At 35.3% G+C, this 20,652-nt stretch overlaps 1 protein-coding gene across 4 annotated transcripts in view; it reads left to right on the forward strand.

Moving 5' to 3' along the window:
• The window catches only part of VWA8 (von Willebrand factor A domain containing 8), a 421,660-nt gene that overhangs the window by 234,840 nt on the left and 166,168 nt on the right, over window positions 1-20,652 (forward strand). For all 4 annotated transcript variants that reach the window (XM_045839249.1, XM_045839250.1, XM_045839252.1 and 1 more), the window contains exons 26-28: window positions 747-898; window positions 18,152-18,260; window positions 20,383-20,521. In XM_045839249.1, the coding sequence (XP_045695205.1) occupies window positions 747-898; window positions 18,152-18,260; window positions 20,383-20,521 (400 nt within the window). The remainder of the gene's footprint in view (window positions 1-746; window positions 899-18,151; window positions 18,261-20,382; window positions 20,522-20,652) is intronic.

The following is a 20,652-nucleotide window of genomic DNA, read 5'->3' on the forward strand; positions in this document are numbered from 1 at the left end:
ATTGGTAAAGAAAACAGAAAACCTATGTAGAACCTATTTAGGTCTTTAAGCTAACAGTTACAACCTCATGACTCTTGATCTTTGCCCCATCCCCAACCTTCCAAGGAAAACCTGCAAAGGAATATAGAAAACTTTGTTCTGCCTATGAAACCATGATAAGTCCAGCTCAGATCCTAGGGCTTAAAAAAAGACCCAGAGGGCATTACTAGTGTAAATTTACATTGGCGTGAATTTAGCTGTTAATAACACTTGTTTCTTTCCATTCTGCTGTTCCTCATTTCTCTGTGCTCTGTAGTTTTATGTTCTTTCTGTCTTTACTTATTCTGTTATTATTTTTTCATTTACTCATAGATGTTTGACTTCTCCTGTATAGGAATTCAGTATTCTGCTTTGTTTAAATAAGTATCTTTTAATTTGTTCACTCTGGTGTTCATTTGAAAGTCAGGAGATTTCAGAAAACAGTGCAAATAACTGAGCACCAAGATCTAACATTTGATCTAACATGATTTAACATTTGAGAGAAGGAACTGTGCCCCTTCACATTCTAATATCTGTTTAAAACAGAAAATGTTAAGTCATCAGAGCAAACATTAAAAGAGAAAATGCATATATTCCTCTTATCTGGTTATCAGACAAGGCTGTAAATCCCTGCTAAAGTTTATTGAATCATTATTGTTCTGTCAGTTTTGTAAATCTTTATATTGTATATTTTATCACATGTGTAATAAGGTATTTTTTTAATGCAGAAATTTCCCACCGAAGGTCTCTCCAGTGTGGTTAGGAACGTGTTTGACTTTGACTCCTACAACAGCGACATGAGGGAGATTTTGGTTAACACTTTGCACAAACATGGGATACCAATTGGAGCAAAGCCTACCAGTGTGCAGCTTGCAAAGGAGTAAGGCAAACTCACTATTGATAAAATGCTGCTGAGTGTTACTGTTCTGATTTTCACATGCTGATCATTTCAAATCTCCTGTTAACTCTACTCAGCTGATTTGGTGTGGAAATTATTTTCCACAAGCAAACTTTTCAAATATATGTTGCTATTTGCTGGCTGGCTTTCAGTTAAATAGCATTATTTAGAAGCCTGTAAATTGAGAATTTTAATTATTTTGAATGTTGCAAGGGTAGATGTATTATAATCAAATAAAGGGAAATATTTGTTTCTTTAACAGTCTCTGTCCTTTTGTTGAATTTGCTGACTGTCACTATTTCCTAATCTTGTACAAAATCATTGTGCAAACATGGAAACAACATAAAGGGGTAATATGTCCTTGGTTTGATGTTCTTATTTATGTCACCATTTATTTTTTTGTTATGATAGTTTCTAACTTTATAATCATATTAACCTAAGAGATTTTTGGTTACTTATTTTAGCTTGACTGATAAAAGAGGTTGTGAAAATAAGTGGGTTTGTTTCAAGTGGGCTGGTTGTCTGGCTTTTATTTTGTAATTGCAGACTATGTACTCAGTCTTACCAAAGAATCTTGCACATATGTTGTTGACCAGAAACATAGTTTACGGAGTTTATTAGTAGAGTAATTTAGTGTATATTCACTAGAAAACAATTTTAAATATGCATAACTTATTAACTTATGATTATGAATCCAGTGCTTTGTGTATAAAAATAATTAGCGTAAGTTCCCAAAGCACAATAATTACCTTTAAATTATTATTTAATTTAGCTTCATATAGGAGGCACTCTACCTTCCTTAGAAAAAAATTATTAAATATAAATTAATGAATATTTAGCTATTTATTAATTTACTTCTACACATGTATACATATATATCCTATGTATCATTATCCTCATTTATTCTTTGAAGTTATTATAAAATTTGTCAATATATGCCAATAACAATATATTGTTAAAGCTTTAACAATGTGCTCAAGGATTTCTTAAAGAGAAACAAATATTTCCCTTTAGTGTGAAGGCTCAGGAGAGCCTTTATTAGATATTAGATATTATCAGTGAATTGGTTTATATTATTGAATGAGTAAATTTTTTTTTTAAAGAGTGATTTGGTGTCAGTTTCTAATATGTAAAGCTTTCTGAAAGACACTATTTGACTGATTGACCAGTAGTGTTTATGGCTATTTTGGAACTAGCTTGGTAATTTAATAGGTATGCTATATCTTCTATATTAGAATGTTCAAAGAATTATCTTTAATATGCAAACTTATTACTGCTCATGTTTTTTAAACTTTTTAAATACTATGTTTTGCCATGTATAATGCACATCCACGTTTTTATACAATTTTTTTCCTGAAAGGCCTAAACTTTCAGGAAAAAGAAAATCTTTCATTTTAATTTTTAATTCAATTTTTATTCAGTTATATTTAGAAACAAAACTGATTATCATATTACAGGGAATTATTTTGCATACGGATATTGTTATTGCTTTCCAGATTTACACTTTTAATGCATAAACATAAATAAAAGAATGAAAAACATTTATATAGGTAAGGAATTAGTACTACCCACATATAATGTGCATCCTTATTTTTCCCTCAAAAAATTGGGCAAAAAAGTGCATATTATACACAGCAAAATATAGTAAACTATATCTTTATTTTCAATTGAAAATAAGATGGTTTTTATTACCTTTAACAAGTTTATAATTAGAATTCTAGCTTCTTGGAAACCAGGCTTGTGACTTCAAAAATAACTTTTTTTGCACAATTTGGAATAATAATTAAAATACATATTAGTTGGTAAGATCAATCAAAAGAAAGTTGTTGGCAATTTTATTTTGTAAGGAAGACAGGTGAAATGATTTAACTTATTTATTACTGTCCTCAGTTCTAAAATGAAAAATTCTTGCCATGGCAAGTTAATTTCAACTCTAGCACTTACGAGTGGAGGCAAATGTACATTGAGCCTCGAAACAAGATGGTCATACTTGTGCCTAAGATGGGGATGGAAACAACTAGTTGTCTACCCACAGCATATAGCTTAAAATAGACTTATAGCAGATGTGGAGGATGAGGGAACTTTCCCCTTGGAGTGGAGATAATAGTGGACTGCAGTTTGCACATTCAAAATATTTTTTCCTCATTTGTAAATTGCAGTGTCTTTGGCCACTCAAAAGTAGTGGCGTCATTTCGTTGCCCTTTAGTAAAATCTACAGGTTCCATATGTCTATTTCTATCAAATTATCAGCCTTTTTCTTTGAGAGGGTAGTATGGTAAATTGAACAAAGCAATGGCCCATAAATTAAGTAGTTAGTTGTACTTTCAACCTGCGTGCCTGGCTCAGGGAGAAACAGATTTTACCCTGTTGGTAAAACAAGGGCATTTTATTTTAAATATCATAATCAGGTAACTTATCATTTAATTAGGACATTTTTGAGAATGGAATGGGTACTATTAATAATAACTGTGTAAAAAGAGATGTAAAATAAGACTGTCCTAGTGAGTCCAGAATATATGGTCATCTTTATAAGGTTAATAAGGTTCCTTCCTATTCTAACATCCTTTGCATTTTAATGTAATCTTAATTTTCTCTCATCTGCAAAAACTAATAAAAAAGCAGTGATACTAACACTTTCCTTTTTCCTTGTAGAATAGCACACTGTTAATAGTAATCACGTAGACCTCTTAAGATTTAAAGTTGTCCCCATGCAGTCTTATGATTTACTTTGACTTTTCCAGACCTTTTGCTAAACCTTTCACTTCACTAGCTTTTTGCTAAAGCAGTTCTTTGAGGCTCCTCCTGCCCACCTGTCCTGACACTTAGTCAAAGAGATCCACCTTGGATTTATGTTCCTAAGGAAGAAGGATAAAATATTTTAATTACTATTAATATTATTTTGCTCTGAATTAAAATATTTTTGCCAAAACCTATTATTTTCTTGTTCTGTAATCCAACCACAGTGCTTACTGAATGGAAGCAAACTTACATGACTCCAGAATAAAATACTCACATTCCCACTTAAGACATGGATGGAAAAACAGTTGGCCACTTACTGCCTCTAACTAAAAAGAGACAGTATCAGATGGTGTGGAAGAGGAAAGTTTTGACGGCGGCAGGTGATACTAGACCACTGTTTGTACAGTCTTCTACAGCACCTCCTTCCTCAGCAAAAATCAAAATATACTTTGGCTGTTCAGTGATGTCCCATTAATGGACCTTAGTGAAATTTCCAAAGAGAGATGCTGTCATTTTCCCTTTTGTTCTAAATAGTACAATGACGGAACGTATGTGAGTCCCTGCACATTTTTAAAAGATCCACTGTGATATTCTGAGGTGAACATGACTTTTCTTTACTAAACTTTTGCTAAACCTGGTATTTCTGGCCACATCTGACTGGGTGATTATTTTTCCATGCTTGATCATGCCTTAATGCAACTCTTCTTCCTGGTCTTCGGGATATTTCCAGATCTTAGTACTGCAGTCAGAATTGGCTACCTACACGCCCACATTGCATTTGCCCCTGCCCACTGTTACTTCCTGAGGTTTTCTAAAATTCCCTTTTAAGTTTCTAATATATGGGAAAGGATATGCCAAAGAGAAGTGAATGTAACCCATTGAGGCTCATTGGGAAAAATTTAGGCAGAGATAGGAAGATTTGGGTTAAAAACTGAGCTCTTAAAAAAATAATTGGAGCTCTTGACTTTCAAATGTCACTTTTGAGAAAAAAGAATACACGCACATAATTAGGTCCCAGCACCCAACCAAAAGCATATAGATTATCTACTATAGCAGATAGAGGTATAAATTTCAAAGCAAACTTTGTTTTTCCCTCAAATGAGCTTTTATTTTTGAAGATTGTTTTATTTATGACTAAACATACTGCTAGCACATTAACTTTTCCAAGTTTAAGTGTGTTTTCAGAGTGATTTATGAACTCTAACATGTTAGGAAAACATTTGTTTTAAAGGAATAAAAACATCCTGTTTTTTTCTACCTCCATTTTAAGTGATTTGTACAATATTTTGTCTTGAATTTGTATGCCACCCTCAAACTGAGAGTTCCTAAGAAGAGAGAATTGTCATTTCACAAATTTGCAATGGAATATACTCTACCTCTAAATATATTAATTAATAACAATAATGATGATGGTAATATAAACACTTACAAATAGCTGTGTGCCAAGCATATTTCCAAACACTTCTTTACATGAATTTATATAATCCTCATAACAAACCTACCTATATAATTATTACTGCATTTGTGGATAAGGAGTTTGAGGCACAGAGAGGTTACATCACTTTTCTAAGGTTAGAAAGCTAATGGGACTGAGCTGTAATATACATATTAATTCCAATTCTAAGGACAATATAAACAGATTGGTGTTAAGATGGTAGATAATTTATAAGTCAGAGTTGTTCTTTAGATACTGAATATTACCAGTAGTTAGTTTCAAAGGGCTTTGGGGTTTTAGGTAATCTACTGGGAAAGCATCATTGACCGTAATGTCATACGTGTATAATATACAAGTTCTTATCTTCAGCAAGTTATAATTAATTCAGTTATGGGGGTGAGGGTTAGCCATATGTCACAATCAAAAGTCAAAAGGTGGATTACTGTAGACTTGTGGCACAACAAAGATCATTTTAGAGATCTCTTCATTCCCAATTAAGCTTTCCCCTCTTTTTTATTTTTTTTCTTGACATCATGAGGAATCATGAAGTAAAACACATGAGGGATCATGAATTTTTATCTTAGAAAAAGAGTGAATAAAATAAAATGAATTCATGAATATCATGAATTTTTATTTTAGAAACTTTTTTTAACTATCATACGGAAGATGCATATTGACCATCATTTCTTTCTAATTAGGAGCACAAAAGCAGTTTATAGAATCTTTTCAAAGGTTGTGGTCATTTTATAATAAGTCAAACATACAGAGAAATTATCGCTACTTTCTGAAGTTATCTTCGTGTATTTTTTTCTCTCTCCCTGTCTTCCATAAGAGGCACACATATCTATAAAATATTTAAATGATCATCCTTCTTATTCCAAATTCTTTGTCCTCAGCTCTTTTTATTTCTTCTTTAGTGATGCCTTGTATATTTGTAAGCCACTTCCATTTTTGTTCCCCAAAGCATTTATCGCCTATTTGTCACTGGTAAACTGCATATAACATATCAATCATTTCCTTGTATCAGTCAAGTAGAATAAAAAATTAGAAGAAATTTAAAAAGTTTTACCATGTAGGATTTCTTTGTGATGCATAGTTACTAAAGAAAAATAAAATTCCATTTAAATATAAAACAAATTAAAAAAAACACCTATAGTTCCACTATCTGAAGATAACTGGTTTTAAATCCTTCTAGGTATTATCTTACAGTTCTATGTGTTATTTCATATACTGAGACATATTTCTGTCCAGGGTTTTTTGTTTGTTTGTTTGCTGAGTTTTTCTTCTTAATAGAAGAGACATATCTCTCAAAGGGGCCTTCTTTTCAAAACATTTTATTCCGAAGCATCTTTCTTGAAAAGAAATTGATCTCTGATAAATTAGAGTACAAATGACACTGCTCCCCAACCCTACTTTTTTCTCCATTCTCCTTGAGATTTTAAGCCTTAGATATTTAGTGTACACATAATAAAGAGATTCACAAAGTACATATGATACTCTCACAAGGAATAAAAATGTTAATATTAATGCTTTGTGTCATTTTGCGTATATTTAAATCTCATTATCCTTTTCAAACATACAAAAATGTTGTTGTTAGACAGACTGCACTGCTAAAAATGACTGTCATGTGAGACTTTAAAAGTGTCCCTTAGCTTCTAAAGAAGCACTAATGGAGTCTTAAAATGACTCCTCAACCTCTGGCCAAGATGGAGGCATAGGTAGACATGCTTCACCTCCTTGCACAAGAATAAGAAGGATAACAACCAATCAAAAACCAAAAAATAACCAGAACTGCCAGAAAATCGAACTGTATGGAAGTCCAGCAACAAAGGAGTTAAAGAAGAAATATTCATCCAGATGGTTAGGAGGAGTGGAGACAGGCAGCTGGGGCAGAGAGGATGCACAGCAAGGCGACAGGGCAGTAGCTAGTGGAATGGGCGGTCCCACATTCACATGCAGCAGATGAAAACTGGGAGCAACAATTGGGGAGTAAGTAATCCCACCCCCAGGCCAGAGGCACAGCACAGTGTTCCAGCACTGGGAAAATAAAGCCTCATAACCTCTGGTTGCAAAAACCAGTGAGGGCTGCAGCTGTGGAAGTAACTGCCAGTCTCTCAGGAAAGTCCGTTTAAAGGGCCCACAGGGTCCTAGAATATACACAAACCAGCACAAGGACAAGGGGAGTCAGCACAAGGGGAATCAGCACAAGGACATCACCTAGAAGGGCTCCAGTCACTTACTGGAAGTGGGGGAAGTAACTTAAAATGGGGTGAGAGCCCAGCAAGCAGTATTGTTCCCTCTCTGACCTCTCCCCCACATACAGAGGCACAAAGCAGTGAAGCAGGTTGCCCTGACCTGGTGAATACATAAGGGTCCCCCTCTTACAACATAACAGGTGCACCAACACAGAGAGTCAGAGCAGTTCTACCTAACACAAAGAAACACAGGGAGGCTGCCAAATAGAGAGACAAAGAAATATGGCCAAAATAAAAGAACAGGTCAAAATTCCAGAAAAAGAACTAAGTAACACAGAGATAGCCAACCTATCAGATGCACAGTTCACAACACTGGTGATCAGGATGCTCAGACAAATGGTTGAGTATAGCCACAAAATAAAGGAATAAGTGAAGGCTATACAAAGTGAAATAAAGAAAAATATACAGGGAACTAAGAGCAAAGGGAAGGAAGCCAGAATTCAAATCAATGATTTGGAACAAAAGAAAGAAACAAACATTCACCTGGAACAGAAAGAAGAAACAAGAATTCGAAAAAATGAGGAGAGGTTTAAGAACTTCTGAGACAACTTCAAACATGCCAACATCTGAATCATAGAGGTGCCAGAAGGACAAGAGGAAGAGGAAGAATTTGAAAATTTGTTTGAAAATATAATAAAACTTTCCTAATTTGGTGAAGGAAATAGACATACAAGTCCAGTAAGTACAGAGTCCCAAACAGTTGGACTTAAAGAGGGCCACACCAAGGCATATCATAATAAAAATCCCAAATCTTAAAAGATAAGGAGAGAATCTTAAAAACAGCAAGAGAAAATCAGAGAGTTACCTACAAAGGAGTTCCCATAAGACTATCAGCTGATTTCTCAAAAGAAACTTTGCAGGTAGAAGGGACTGGCAAGAAGTATTCAAAGTGATAAAAAGTGAGGACCTACATCCAAGAATACTCTATCCAGAAAAGCTATCATTTAGAATGGAGGGCAGAAAAAAATGCTTCCCAGACAAGGTAAAACAAGGAGTTCATCATCACCAAGCCCTTACTTTTTTAAAACCAATTTTTAAAAGATATTATTTATTTATTTTTAGACAGAGGAAAAGGGAGTGAGAAAGAGGGAGAAAAACATCAATGTGTAGTTGCCTCTCACATACTTCCTACTGGAGACCTGGCCCGCAACCCAGGCATGTGCCCTGACTGGTGATCAAACTGGCAACTGTTGGGTTTGTAGGCTTGCACTCAATCCACTGAGCCACACCAGCCAGTGCCATCTAACAAAAAGATCCAAACTATGAACAGTAAAATGATAACGAACTCAAAACTATCAACAACTAAATCAAAAAAAAAAACAAACCCAAAACAAGCAAACAGCTAGAACAGGAACAGAATCACAGAAATGGTGATCACTTGGAAGATTATCAGTGGGGAGGAAGAGGAGGGAGAATGGGGGAAAAGGTACAGGGAATAAGAAGCATAAATGATAGGCACAAAATAGACAAGGGGAGGATATGAATAGTGTAGGAAATGGAGAAGCCAAAGAACTCATATGTATGACCCATGGACATGAACTAAGAGAGGGAATTCCTGGAGGGAATGGAGGCACTGAACAGAGGCGGGCAAAGGGGAAAATATGGGACAACTATAATAACATAATAACATATACTTAATTAAAACTACTCCTCAGATGTCTTGATGACATCTCTATTCCCTCTTTGTTTTCAAGTACTTTAATTTTTTTAATTTCATTTTTCCGGCAAAATAAGATAATTTTGAATTAAGGTCTAGGACCATATCGATAAATTTTTAATTAAATTTCATTGATATGTTCACATTTCTGTTGTCATTAATGTGATTTAATTAAGAACTAATGTGATAAAAATCAGTAAATATATATACATATATTACATACATTTTTTAAAATTGTTGTTCAAGTACAATTGTCTCAATTTTCACCGCACCACGGCCCCGCGCAGTACCCATCCCTGCCTCCCACCCTCGAACCTACCCCCTTAGGCTTTGTCCATGTGACCTTTATACATGCTCTGTGATGACCCTTTCCCCTTACCCCCCTACCCCCCCACCCCCCTTTATCCCTTCCCACCTCCCTTCTGGTTACTGTCAGTTTGTTCTTTATTTCATTGTCTCTGTTTATATTTTGCTTGCTTGTTTGTTTTGTTGATTAGGTTCCACTTGTAGGTGACATCATATGGTAATTGTCTTTCACTGCCTGGCTTATTTCACTTAGCATAATGCTCTCCATTTTAAACAACTGAAGAACAGAGTGGTAGTGTCGATAGTAGTTGCCTTCAAGAGGCCTTGGAAAGGGAAAAAGAGGCCTCAATTTCTGTACTATTTTAATATTCTAATGTGTATTATTTTCCATATTTTATTTTTTAAATGTCCACAGATTATCTGGGCACTTGAATTTTTTATTTTGTTTTCATATTTAAATAAAATAAAAAATTTAAGGCAAAGGCCTACTCTGAAATTGCTATTTCTTGCCTCTAGTACAGCAAAGCTTATGCTACTCTAAATGCATAACATTGGCGTCCTTACTAAAGGCACACAAGAAGTTAACTGATCGGCTCAATGGCATTTCAACAAAATATAAGTTTAACAATTGGTAGACATATCCAGGGAGGTTAGACAACACATTTCTAAAGCAGCAAAATTAAAATATTTGATATTTATTACATGTTTACTAAGGACTGTAAGCATTTTATAAATATTAATTTGCTTAAACTATACAACAATTCTATTTTTTTCTTTCAGGCAAGTGATTTTTAAAATTTTATTACATATTAGACGAGATCATGCGCGTTCAGGGTGGTGTGGCCATAGACTTTATTACATATTAGATATAGGAATGTGTGTGTGTGATTCTGTTTTACAGATGAAGAGACTGAGTTTCAGGAGACTTTAAATACTTAACAAGTTATACAACTACTAAATGACAGGATAAGGGATTCAACCACAGATCTGTCTGTCCCAAAACCATCATCATTTTGCTCATTCCACCATGTCGTCTATACAGTGCTTTCTGTGAGAAAAGCAATGCAGTACGACACTGAGTTGCAAGATTTTAAAGAGAATGGAAGCTTGGAACTTGGAATGGAACTTGTCAAATTTCATTTCCCATCATTTGTGTACCTATATCATACAAAATATGCTTGAAACTTATATATTAGTGACTAGGCCCATTGTTTTAATCACAGCTTCTTTCAAGTTAATGCCATTTGTTATGGATTCCATTAGTAAATGAAATATACTTTTTATAAGATGCAAGCAAATTCTCTTAAATATTTTCTCTTGCAATAACAATTTGCTTTTTGCAAAATAAAAATTGGTGACATTCACAAATTTCTCAAAATGAGTAGAAGAATTGTTTTTTAGTTAGAACTACCATCCTTAAAATCATGCTTATCACTATAGTCAGCTTTAGCAAAGTAATTATAAGTCACTGTGCACTTCTTGTGTAGCTATGAGTTGCTTCTAAGTCAGTACAATCTAGAGAGAGCTGGCCTGCATTTTGGGGCCAATAGCTCCTGTGTTCAAATATAGAATGGATCACCCTAGGAAATGGGAGGGTGTATCTGCTATAGACTGAGTTCAGACAGACCTGGACCAGTCTTGTTGGGGAAGTACTCAGGGGGATTCAAATTAGCAACACTGCATTAGAAAATCTTTAAGTTCTTCCAACTCATAGATTCTATGATTCACTATCCCTAATTAAATTGGGAAGCTAAATACACCAGTAACCATTTGTTACTTTATCAGCCAGTGTCAAAAGCATATTTTAATAGAACTCCAATGAAAGTAGCTGAGATTGTTTTTTCTAAGAGGTGTTAGAATCTCATTGCAGTGTGTATTACACAATCATATTTAGAATTGATCTTTCTCTTTAGAGTAGTGCTAGGTGTGTGTATTTGCAGACAGAAGAGCTTCATCTATATTGAATGTGTCTTTGAAAGGGTATCTGTGTAGAATGGGTTTTCTATGTTAAAAATTTATCTTGTGTAATTGGAACATCAATAGCAACTGCTGCTTCTCTGCCCAAGATTAACCGTAGGGTGTCCAAAGTACCAGAGGCATTAAAAAAAACATTCACAACCAGAGTCTCTCTCTTTCAATTATTTCATTAGGTTTATCTTTGAAAATAGAAATGATTATCAATTTACTTTTCATTTCATTACATTTTAAGACTCTCAAAGTTATGTGCCTCATCTTCCATTTTCCAAATGATTATATGCTATCATTTTCTTTTTGTATTTTTCTTAGTTTTTACAAATAAGTTCACAATATTGGTCATGGAGTTCTAAGGTGCAGTTCCATTCTGTATGATGATTTTCCTTTACTTCATAAAAGAATTCTTAGTTTTCAAGTATAATAAGGTTTCCATTATGACATCTCAGAACTATTATAAGTAGAACAGTGGTGTTAGGTTTTATAGTTTTGTAGTCTTGGTCCTATTTTCTTTTGATATATTATGATGTAGCCTCATAGCCATTTCATTTGCTTTCAGCAACTTTAATGGGGGTGCAGAAAAGGTTTTCAAAATATACCCAATATGCGTAGAAAATGCCAAGATCTATGAATCTTTATGCACATCTTAAACAGTCTCACACAGTTAACCTTGATCTGTCAAGCATTTGTGATACTTTATGAAAGCCCGTCACCTGGTTGGATAGAAATCCCCAAACCCCACCTAGAGCTAACGCTCTCAGATGCACCTGCAAAGTAGATTGTGTCACTGGTTGAGAATCATGCAGTCGGGACGCAATGGGGGAGATTTGCCATTGTGGTGAGGGACACGGAGGTAAGATGCTGGCAGTTCTAGTGTAACCAAGCATTCACTCATTGGATAAACACTGTTCAGCCCTTTTATGGTAAACATTAGGTAGGGAGTCAGAAATATAAAGGTGAGGAAGGCTCAATATCTACTTCAAGGAGGTCACTGTTAATTGGGAAAGCACTCAAGTAAAGAGTGACTTACATCATGTGAGAACCACACAGGAAAGAGCAAAGATGAGAATTAGTGCCTTCTGCCCTGCGGGGGGAGTGTTGGGATAACCAACCCAAATCTTTCAAGGATTATTATTTCAAGGGTTTCTCCAGGCAAGCAAAAGAGGAGAAACACTACAAGCAGAGTTTTAAGAGGGCATGGTGCATTTTGGAAATTGCAAATAGTTTAGTGATGAAAATTAAGGATTAAGTGAAGTGTGGTAAGGCTAAACAGGAGAGAATAGTTGGGGGAATCAAACAAAAAATTTAAATCAGATTGTATCATGGTCAGATTTGTAATTTAGAAAGACCCTTTTTTGTTTTCTAAAGGTGATAAACTGAAAGGCAGTGAAACTGAAGGCAGGGAAGACCCACTGGGCATAGCTAGAGGAATCCACTCGAACAATGGGGGCTTACATTGTCACAGCGAGAATGAAGAGGGACATGAGAGATATTTAGGTGGCAAAACTGACGTACTGAGTGTCAGAGATTCATTGAGTGAGATGTAAGCCTTCCTCCAGTGAATTGACAGTCTGGCTGGGACAACATGTAAACTATCAACCTTGTTATGCAATATTATATTCAAAGCTACATTCACAGTAGAGTTCACATTCACATCCTGTAAGTCCTTGTGAGAAAGAAATACAGAGGATTTTCCCCCCTGGGAAAATTTCCAACTGGAAGAGTTTCAGTCCCAGTCATTTTTGATATGGATAATTAGAAAAAGAAAGAATTTAAGATTAAAAAATACTTAAATGTGGTTAATAAAGCAGATGGCAGTAAAAGAGAAGTTTTTGCGGTGAAACTTGACGATGAGATCAAGGAAATGCAGGCCCCAGAGCTGTAGTCTGGCACCTTCTGTGAGGAGGAGGCAAGCCAAAGATGTGTAGCAAGCCGATGGCATCTGCTTGGGTGGAGGGACACTGGGCAGCAGCACTGGATTGCACAGTGTCCTTCTGGATGTTGGGTGTTGGATTTGAGAAGTGTCAGCTAAGAATAATAGCAAGTTCCCCAAATCTTTTCCCATCTCATGTATCCAAACTACTCTTCATTTTTGTGGCCTTGACAGGGCTTAGGTGGCAGAACTGCACAAGTCTAAAGTATAAAGTGGAAGCCATATGTCTAAATGCAGAACCAGGAAAAGAAAGAAACAACAGACACATTCTCATTCTCCAGTAATATATGAGACTATAGGGGAGGGAGATTCAGAAGTTTCTAGTAAAAAAGGAGGTTAACTGGGAATAGTAATACCCATCCATTATTACTAACTTAAAGTGTTTAAAAGGGATTTTCTATTTTAATTTGGTGTGCTGGATTTTTAAAATTGTTATTTTAAATAAAAGTATGAGGGATTTCCTAAATTCACTTGTGACCTTGATCTCTAAAACTTTTATTCTCTATTAGGTCACAAATTTGAAAATTGCCAATTATATAGAACTCTATCTCAAGAGTACCATGGTATCCCAGAAGAACAAGAGATGCATTCTTCCCAGAAATATGCAAGAGGGATGCAAAGGGGAGTGATATTTGAATTGGGCTTTAAGAATGAGGATTTCATGAAAGATGCAATAGCAGAAAGGAATTCTAGACAGAGGTAATGGCCTCATGGAAGCATGCCCGTGCATAGCATGTTCAGGGCTAGCAAGTAGCCGTTTGAGGTGGCAAAGGCATAAATTGGCTATAGTGTGAGAGAAAGGGGTAAGAGCCACAGGTGGAATATTTGACTGGGTTATTCTCTTCAGGACCCAGTAAGCTCAGCTGGACAATCCACCTTAATTGGTACTAGAGGTTAAATTTAAAACATTAGGAATGAGTGAGGCCTGCTAAAATTGGAGTTGTTCTTTTTCTTCTCAAAAATGGTAACTATTGGTGGGGTTTTGAGAGTTGATGGAACTACCCTGAAGGGTTCCTTTATTCCCATGAAAATTAGTAGTTCTTGTGGTAAGGAAATGTTTTAGGAATTGTTGATAATAGGTATGTCAACAACTTCCAATTACATAATGCCCCTAGAAAGATCCAAATCTTTTTCATGTGTTTCATACTCCAGAAATAGTACTGGCAAATGTTCAAAGAAGTCAGAAATTTGCCAGAACATACTCTTTAAAACCCCAGCTCACCGCTTTATGGAAACAATCTTAGACAAATCCCTTGCATGTCTTTCAGACTATATTACTTGACTTTGGTGTTCATATGTGTCATGTTATACATGATTTTTAAAAAAATAGCTTTTTTTTTCTTTTTGCAACTGTGCAAGAGCTATAATTTGACCTGAGTCATGATTTCAGTACTCAATATTCTCATGAAATATTAAAACTTTTACTTCCAGATTTTTGTTAATACTTCTACAAAGGATTAAGAAACATCACAACATATGAATTAAAATACTTCATTGTTTTAAGAAGACATAAATTCATGAATGACATTGAAGATAAAAAGTAGTGCTATTTATAGGCCTTAAATTTGTCCTTCTCCCCTGTAAAATTAAATCCAGGCACCATTCCTTCTCAGATTTTAACAAAGTTAAACAAAACAAGTGACAGTCTCTTAAAACCATGGAAAATACCATTGTTGTTTCAATCCAATCAGGTGTAACTACTTAAGTCTGGCTGAAGTTGGATGACATGTTTTAATAATGGATTATAGGATATTTTGCTAACTGATTATTAGGTTAGAGTTCTCTCCAAGTTAATTTTGATTATGCCTCAAATTCAAAGCTTGCTCATGTATCCAATTTTAGTGCTTCTCTTTTCCCTTGATTACTAACTTATTGAAGGGGAAAGAGTTGGTGACCATCAAATTTTTCCACAGATTACTGGGAGGGCTTAGTAGTGGAAAATAAATGAGGGGCTTTGGTTTACTTCAGTTGGCCAGCCTGGAGCCCACTGGACAAGTCTGGAAGTAACACTTCATGGTACCAAGGAGCTGCACGATGTCAGTTTGAGCAACTCCAGAACACTTTTCAAATGTGACTTTTGTTTGTAAGTTGTGAGTGCCCATACATAGAATCTTATGTGGTTCTGGAATAGACTCTATATGGGGTACCTGAATGTCCTTCTCATACCCTGCCAACCAGCTCTTGCTTCTTTTAGATGGAACCCAGGCAGTGATGCAGACCCCAGCTGGCAGAGTTCATGTGTTGTGGCTAAAACGAACAAATTCATACAGACTACAGAAGTCCTGTGGAGAAAAAGGGATGGCATGGCCACTCTCTGAGAGAGAGGGGGGCTCTGACCCTGCCTGGACAGGCTTTTGTTACTTTTCTGGGTACATTACATTGGGGATGGTCCTCATTTACTATGCACAGGTCCTCTGTAGATGATTACCTTTTACAGATAACAAAGGAAAGAATGTTGCTAATTACTTCAAAGAGAAGGATATTACAGATCAAGGGGAAAAGTGGTTGAACTGGTTATACTCCATACTTGGGAGGTTTAGCACAGACTTTAGGAAGTTAAAGATACCGAGTAAACATTTGCTACCTCAATCCAGGGTGAGGGAGTTTTAGCAAAAGCAAGCCTCAAAGCAGCCTAGGTACAATGTAGGCCTGATTCCCCACAGGAAAACCTATCTATGGGCATGGGTCCTGTGTGCCAGCCTCGCTCCCCACTGGCCTTTCTGAGTGGGGGCTGGGCTACATTCCCCATACCACGAGGATAGGTTCCCCATAAGGCAGCCTGTAATTTCCATGACTCTTTAGAATGAGTTGGCAAGTTCAAACCAGATTTACTGAACATCTCTGGAATTGTCAGTATAAACTAGATGCTGGGTAAAGTTACTTTTTCTCAAATGGATGAAGTGGGTTTTTTTTTTTTAGCATCTGTATGACATTTTTATGGTTATTAAAGGACATATGAGATCAATTTTAGGCTACATATTAGTCTATCAATCAAGGATCATTTTTAGTAAGCAGTTCTTTGCCTGTTAAGAAACATAGTTAAATTTCAAACTGTATAACTGTTGTCTTCAAAGGATGGGGTATATTTAGTACTTACTATTAAAAAGTAGTTAATAAAGCATGCCTGTCTTTTAGGATACCTATTCAGTTATTAGGTATAGATATTTTTGTTTTGATTGTCTATTTCCACTCCAGAACACCAAGGTAAGGCAAGCCTGTTGAATCTACCGCTGACACTCCCCTCTACTTGCTTCAGTGATCACCAGAGACTCCCCAAGCTCTAAGGAACCTTGCAGATCTTCCCCCTTGATTTCACAAGGGAAGAAATTAACATTCAGAGACATAAGCCAACTTTTCCTCTCCAAAGTCTGCAGAGCTAGTTGCTAAAAAAATGAAAACTAGAACCCAGGTCTCCAACATTCTACTGTGCTATGTTTTCTATGCTAAAGGGAAATTAGGTATGTCTCCTTACTTCATTTATCTCCTTAGATATTTGGAGACCTAATTCTCCTTTGGTGAACTGCTGAAAGCAAGTGAAGAATAGTTTATTTTCTAAGTAAGGAAAGACCCAGTTTATGAAATGTTTTCAAGATCTTTTTTACACTTAATAGAGGGAGCACAATAATAATAAAGCCCCTTTCTCAGCACTCTTTCTACCTCATTGCCAGTAAAAACATGGAAGTAAGTGAGTGACCAATCAGAATAATTTAAAATGTATTTAAGGTGATAGATACAAAAAGCACCTACTTCCTATTAAGAGATTTCTGTCAGATGGTGTCAAAGAATTTCAGTGTAAATTTCTTTCCTTTTTTGTTAATCATAAATATTCCAAAGGGCCAAAGAGAATATTCCACCAGAATTGTTGAATCTGTTGTTTTATGCAAAAAGTGTCTGAGCTTTACATGGTCTTATTAAGCATATGGAAATATTGTGTCAGACATCTCTTACTGAAAATAAAATGATTTCTAAATATAAATATGTACTTTTAATGATCATCAAATTCATTCCAAGCATGCATTTCAATTTATAGCTATATATGCATTATTTTAAAAGAAATTTAATTCTGAATCATTATTTGCCTTAACTTATTATGGAATAAGAAATTTATAATGAATTAAATGACAAATTGATGATTCCTTTTTAAAGGTTCTAAGAAAAGATAGTATGATTTAAAAATGAAGGCTTTATTCTCAAAAATGTATCTGATTTTATACTTTAGCATTGTCATATGTGTTTTGGCAAGTCACTTTATTTAAAGATGATTTTAAATTAAAATGGAATCTGAACACAAAATAATTCCATTAGAAATCAGGCTAGGAGCTCCCTTGATGAGTATAATGACCAAAGTAGCCCTGAGGGGCTTTCTGGGTGCTGGTGATGCTCTGTATCTTTGGGTTATCCTGAGGAATAAGTGACACATTTATGGGAATGTTTCTGTATATACTATTTCAATTGAAAGTAAAAAAAAAAATTAAGGTACTAAAATAGAGTCTATGAAACATGCCCTCTACAACTTACAAACATGTGACTGGTAGTATTGTGTACTATTTATTATTTGATTACAAATTTAAAAGAATATGCTAAAAATTGATAGATTACTCCTTTTTTTTCCTAAATCTTTTCTAAGCTCTACTGGGAATTTGGATGTCAAATTGCTAAATATTTTAGCAACTTAAGAAAAAATATATGTAATCAATATTTATTATTAAGGTAAAAACAGAATAGTACTTTACCTTCTGGGTTTTTGAAATGTGCAATCTTATTTTTTTAAGTGCATTCTAAATAAACATGGTTTTATAGACTTTTTTAATGAAGTGAAAACAAATTCTAAGTAAACCATTCTTCAAGTTTATTTGTGTAGTTGATAATAGATGGCTCATTATGTTTTCCTATGACTGAAACAAGAACGGATGTTTACTTTTCAAATCATCTATGACAGATTGCCTCTGCCCGAGCAGATGTTCATGGGCTACTGGACAATTGGCCAGTCAAGAAGTGGAATGCAAAAACTGTTGTGTCCAGCAGAAACTCATCATATAGACATAAAGGTTGATATTATTTCTTCATTAAAATATTGAATGTTCTTTTACTGTTCAAAAGAAAGAGTAGAAATATTCAGTGGTAGGTCAAGGAGGCATATCTTTATTTATGATGCCCATTTCCAAGGAATGTATTGAGATTTCCAACCAACTGCCTAGGGACTTATCCTCATAAACAATTTGCACAAACAAAATGGAAAGACAACCCCACTGAATGGGAGTACATATTCACTAATACATCTGTAAGGGATTAATGTCCCCCCCCAAAAATATTGAATGTTACAGATTTTTTAATATATTTACTAGATAAAATTCATACAAGCTCAGAAATGTCTGGTTCTGATGTTATTTAGGAGTTGATTTAACACTGCTGTAACTCCCAAGCCAGTCTGGCCTCTGAGGGACTCAGTGTAGGCATTTGGTAATGGTCAGTAGAATTCCTTAAAGCTAACTTGTATTTCAGGAAAATCAGGTATCTTGTATGTTAACCTAGGACAGTTACTCCATGATATTCATCTTCATGTAGAAAAGTGAAGGAAAGGAGTATCCATCACTAGTTGCTCTATGTATTTCAAGCAAAAAGGGATTTACTGTAGGGAATTAGATGCTTATAAAATCATTACAAAGGGCAGGAGGGACAAAAGTGTAGGGCTACCACTGAACTTTTAGTTTCAAGATCAGTGTTTCTGTTTCCACTACCACCCCTGCTGCTGAGAGCTACACAGTAAAAAGGAATCAACAAACTTTTTCTGTAAAAAAATGAGGCAGTAAATATTTTAGTCTTTATGGCCATACAGATTCTGTCTCAACTATTCAACTCTGCCATAATAACATAAAAGCAGCCTTAAACAATACATTAACAAATGAGCGTGTCTGTGTTCCAGTACAATTTTACTTACAAAAGCAGCCAGCAGGTCAGACTTGACCTGTGGGTCACAGTACATCAATATCTGCAGTAGAACGTAGGATCTGACTGCTCATATTTGTCAGAGACTCCTTGTCAACTACAACAGCAGGAAGTTGACCTCTACCTCTTCTGCCTTCCAAATCTCATGCAAGTGCATTTCATTGGCAGAACCTAAATCACATCTGGAACCCTTGCTGCAAGGGAGTATAAGGAATGTAGTTTCTAGTCTTCCTGCTCCTGAGATACAGACTAATCCCAAAGGGTGGGAGGAGCATGGAAGCCACAGTATTAAATATCTAACCCAAACATATTTGATTCATTAAGAACTGACGGGAGGAGCCCTAGCTGGCGTAGTTCAGTGGATTGAGCTCGGGCTGTGAACCAAAGGGTTGCAGGTTCGATTCCCAGTCAGAGTACATGCCTGAGTTGCAGGCCATGACCTCCAGCAACCGCACATTGATGTTTCTCTCTCTTTCTCTTTCTCCCTCCCTTCCCTCTCTAAAAAATAAATAAATAAAATCTTTAGAAAAAAAATTAAAAAAAAAAAGAACTGGCTGGAAGACATACAAACCACTGAAATTTTAGTTACATCTATATAATTCTTTCAGGACATCATATCTAAGTACCCTACACAGATATTAATCATATTATTAAATTTGTTCCTCTGCTTATATTCCTATTGAACAATATTTTACTATGTGTGAAATATTCTACCTTTTATACTTAACAGTAGTGGTTATCAGGAAGTTGTTTTCAATTTCAATTGTCACTGTTTTTTATATTTTATTTCCAAGACCCAGGTTTAGCCATTACATTGTATATAATGATAAGTGATTCCATTTACAATGGAATTATATCAGGTGCTGGTTCACTGATTTACAAATTATTTTCCTGGTTTGGACTGCTCTGGGTCCCAATAATTGCAGTTCAAAAGTTGTCCTTGACTTAGAAAGAAATGAAATGAGAAGTAGTATGGGATTTGACATATGGTATATTTTATGAGTAAAAAGAAAATAAAGTGAGAAATAACAGCACATGTGGAAACATTTATAATGCAATTTTATGTTATTATTATTGTTATAAGTACCAGGCCAATTGATAAAATAAGAAGAGATACATCATGATATTATTTGAATTTAAATTCTATATTTTGGAAGAACTATAGGTTTTCTACATTTTTGTAACTACCCAAATTTCTTAACTCAAATAACTACTTAATTATAGGGCCCGGCACTTATAAACATACAGGAGTATCCAATAGAAAGACACGAAGGAAGATCTCACACCTTTACTGAAGAATGTGCCTCTTGGAGGTTGCCATTGGATGAAGTTAACATAATCTGTGACGTTGCTGTATCACACGGTATGTCTGTTTATTCATCTGATTATTTTTTCCATCCTGCACTGGTTTTTGAAAAGGTGGGATTCTAGATATCAAGAAGTCCATAGAGTCTATGGCATAGACTCAGTAACAGTCATTCTTGGATTGGATAG

This window comes from Phyllostomus hastatus, unplaced genomic scaffold, assembly GCF_019186645.2.
Source record: "Phyllostomus hastatus isolate PE091 unplaced genomic scaffold, TTU_PhHast_1.1 phas_contig_29, whole genome shotgun sequence".
NCBI classification, from domain to species: Eukaryota; Metazoa; Chordata; class Mammalia; order Chiroptera; family Phyllostomidae; genus Phyllostomus; species Phyllostomus hastatus.